The sequence below is a fragment of the Balaenoptera musculus genome, chromosome 7 (genome assembly GCF_009873245.2).
Source record: "Balaenoptera musculus isolate JJ_BM4_2016_0621 chromosome 7, mBalMus1.pri.v3, whole genome shotgun sequence".
Classification (NCBI taxonomy): domain Eukaryota; kingdom Metazoa; phylum Chordata; class Mammalia; order Artiodactyla; family Balaenopteridae; genus Balaenoptera; species Balaenoptera musculus.
The window spans coordinates 102,242,502-102,245,342 of NC_045791.1; the positions used below are offsets into that span (position 1 = coordinate 102,242,502).

A 2,841-nucleotide genomic window follows, 5' to 3' on the forward strand; every position below is an offset into this window, starting at 1 on the left:
GCAGCTCAATATCACAAAAACAAACAACCCAATCCAAAAATGGGCAGAAGGCCTAAATAGACATTTCTCCAAACAAGATATACAGATTGCTAAGAAACACATGAAAAGGTGCTCAACATCACTAATCATTAGAGAAATGCAAGTCAGTACTACAATGATGTACCACCTCACACCGGACAGAATGACCATCATCAAAAAATCTACAAACAATAAATGCTGGAGAGGGTGTGGAGAAAAGGGAACCTTCTTTCACTGTTGGTGGGAATGTAAATTGATACAGCTACTATGGAGAACAGTATGGAGGTTCCTTAAAAAACTAAAATTAGTACTACCATATGACACAGCAATCCCATTACTGGTCACATACCCTGAGAAAACCATAATTCAAAAAGAGTCATGTGCCTTTGGTCCAAGGTCCTGGAGAGGAGGGGACATGTTTGACGAGGAAGCTGTCGAGTCGGTCCTGGTGCAGCGGGAATGGCGGAGCCACATGAAGAGACGAGTCAAAGAAGGCTATAGAGATGGAATAGATGCTGGCAAAGCAGTTACTCTTCAACAAGGTTTCAATCAAGGTTATAAGGAAGGTGCAGAAGTCATTATAAACTATGGACAACTCAGTGGAATGTTGAGTGCTTTGCTCTCCTGGTTGAGTGCTTTGTCACCTTCATGATAATAGTTCGGCTTTGATCAGTAAAACAAATAATCTTCTGGATGCAGTTGGCCAGTGTGAAGACTATGTGCTCATACATCTGAAATCAATCACTCCACAGCCCCATGTTGTAGATTTATTGGACTCCATTCAGGATATGGACCTTTGTCATATAGCTCCAGCTGAGGAAAAGATTGATGAAGCTAAAGATGAAAGATTCTATGAAAATAATGCTGAGTTTAACAAAAACTGTAGCAAGAATCTTAGTGGGGTAGATTGTTCATCTTTAGAGTGTTGTAGAACACAGGAGTGTGCACATTCTGAAAACCCAAGCCTCACTTGGATTTTAGAACAGACAGCCAGTTTGGTAAAACAGCTGGGAGTATCAATAGACATATTACAGCACCTCAAACAACTATAAAAATTATCTTCACTTTAATAATGAAAACAATATTCAGAACATTCTTAGAACATTTTGTTTCTGAACAAGCTAACCAAAATTTGTACTGGTTTCTACATTGAACTCTTCACTTGTAAGGTTATCCTTCATGGAAGTTTGAAATGTCTTCAAAATTAACACTATTTAATATAAGCCTATTTTCTTTGTCACTGGTAATTTTTATGTGGTTTAAGATATGCTCAGAAATTCCAGTTGTCATCATTTTCAAATTTATGATCAAAATCAAGCATTTTTGGACTCATTATTAGCAGAAATGAACACGAATCAGACTACAGTTAACCCTTGAACAACACAGGTGTTAGGGGTACCCACCCACCATGCAGTCAAAAATCTGCATATTACTTATAGCTGGCCCTCCATACCTGCAGTTGCGAGTCTCAGATTCAACCAACCTCAGATCGTACAGTACTGTAGTATTTACTACTGAAAAAAATCCAAGTATAAGTGGACCCTCAGAGTTCAAACCCATGTGGTTCAAGCATCAAATGTTATTTTGTAAGGACTTAGCCCTACCTTCTGCTCTGATCACATTGTCTTGCGATTAGGACCTCATCAACTAATCAGACCAAAGTTACAAAAAATTACCTAATGGCTAAAGTTGTAAATAGACACACATAGATATATATAGATATGTAGACATATATATATTGAAATTAAGAGGCTAATAAGTGTAAAGCTGAAAAAATGTTTATACTGATAATTAAAATAGTAAAGCTTGTTTTAGTTTTTTTATTGAGGTATAATTGATTTATACTGTTTCAGGTATACAGCAGTGATTCAGTTATACATTTTTTTTTCAGATTTTTTTCCATTATAGGTTATTACAAAATATTGAATAGAGTTCCCTGTGCTATATAGTAGGTCCTTTTTGTTTATTTTATATATAGTAATGTGTCTATGTTCATCCCAAACTTCTAATTTATCCCCAACTCCTTTCCCTTTTGGTAACCGTAAGTTTGTTTTCTGTGTCTGTGAGTCTATTTCTGTGTTGTAAATAAGTTCATTTTTATCATTTTTTTAGATTCCACAGATAAGTGTTATCATACCATATTTGTTAAAGTTTGTTTCAGTTTTGCGTTTATTAAAAGTAAGGACACAATTCCATGAAAAATACTGAAAATACATTTCATGCTAAAGTAAAAAAAAAAAAAAAAAAAAGTCATGTACCACAATGTTCATTTCAGCACTATTTACAATAGCCAGGACATGGAAGCATCCTAAGTGTCCATCGACAGATGAATGGATAAAGAAGATGTGGCACATATATACAATGGAATATTACTCAGCCATAAAAAGAAATGAAATTGAGTTATTTGTAGTGAGGTGGATGGAGTTAGAGTCTGTCATACAGAGTGAAGTAAGTCAGAAAGAGAAAAACTAATACAGTATGCTAACACATATATATGGAATCTAAGGGAAAAAAAAAAAGGTCATGAAGAACCTAGTGGCAAGATGGGAATAAAGACACAGACCTACTAGAGAATGGACTTGAGGATATGGGGAGGGGGTGGGGTGAGATGTGACAGGGTGAGAGAGTGTCATGGACATATATACACTACCAAATGTAAAATAGATAGCTAGTGGGAAGCAGCTGCATAGCACAGGGAGGTCAGCTCGGTGTTTTGTGACCACCTAGAGGGGTGGGATAAGGAGGGTGGGAGGGAGACGCAAGAGGGAGGGGCTATGGGGATATACATATGCATATAGCTGATTCACTTTGTTATACAGCAGA

The 2,841-nt window shown here is 36.6% G+C and overlaps 1 protein-coding gene across 1 annotated transcript; it reads left to right on the forward strand.

Annotated features, from left to right (window-relative positions):
- Positions 1-433: 433 nt before the first annotated feature.
- On the forward strand, positions 434-1,565 carry LOC118898281 (protein YAE1 homolog). The gene is given in 2 exon segments (XM_036858464.1): positions 434-646; positions 648-1,565. Coding segments are annotated over 2 exon segments (636 nt in total). The 3' UTR covers positions 1,071-1,565.
- The last annotated feature ends 1,276 nt before the right edge of the window (positions 1,566-2,841 follow it).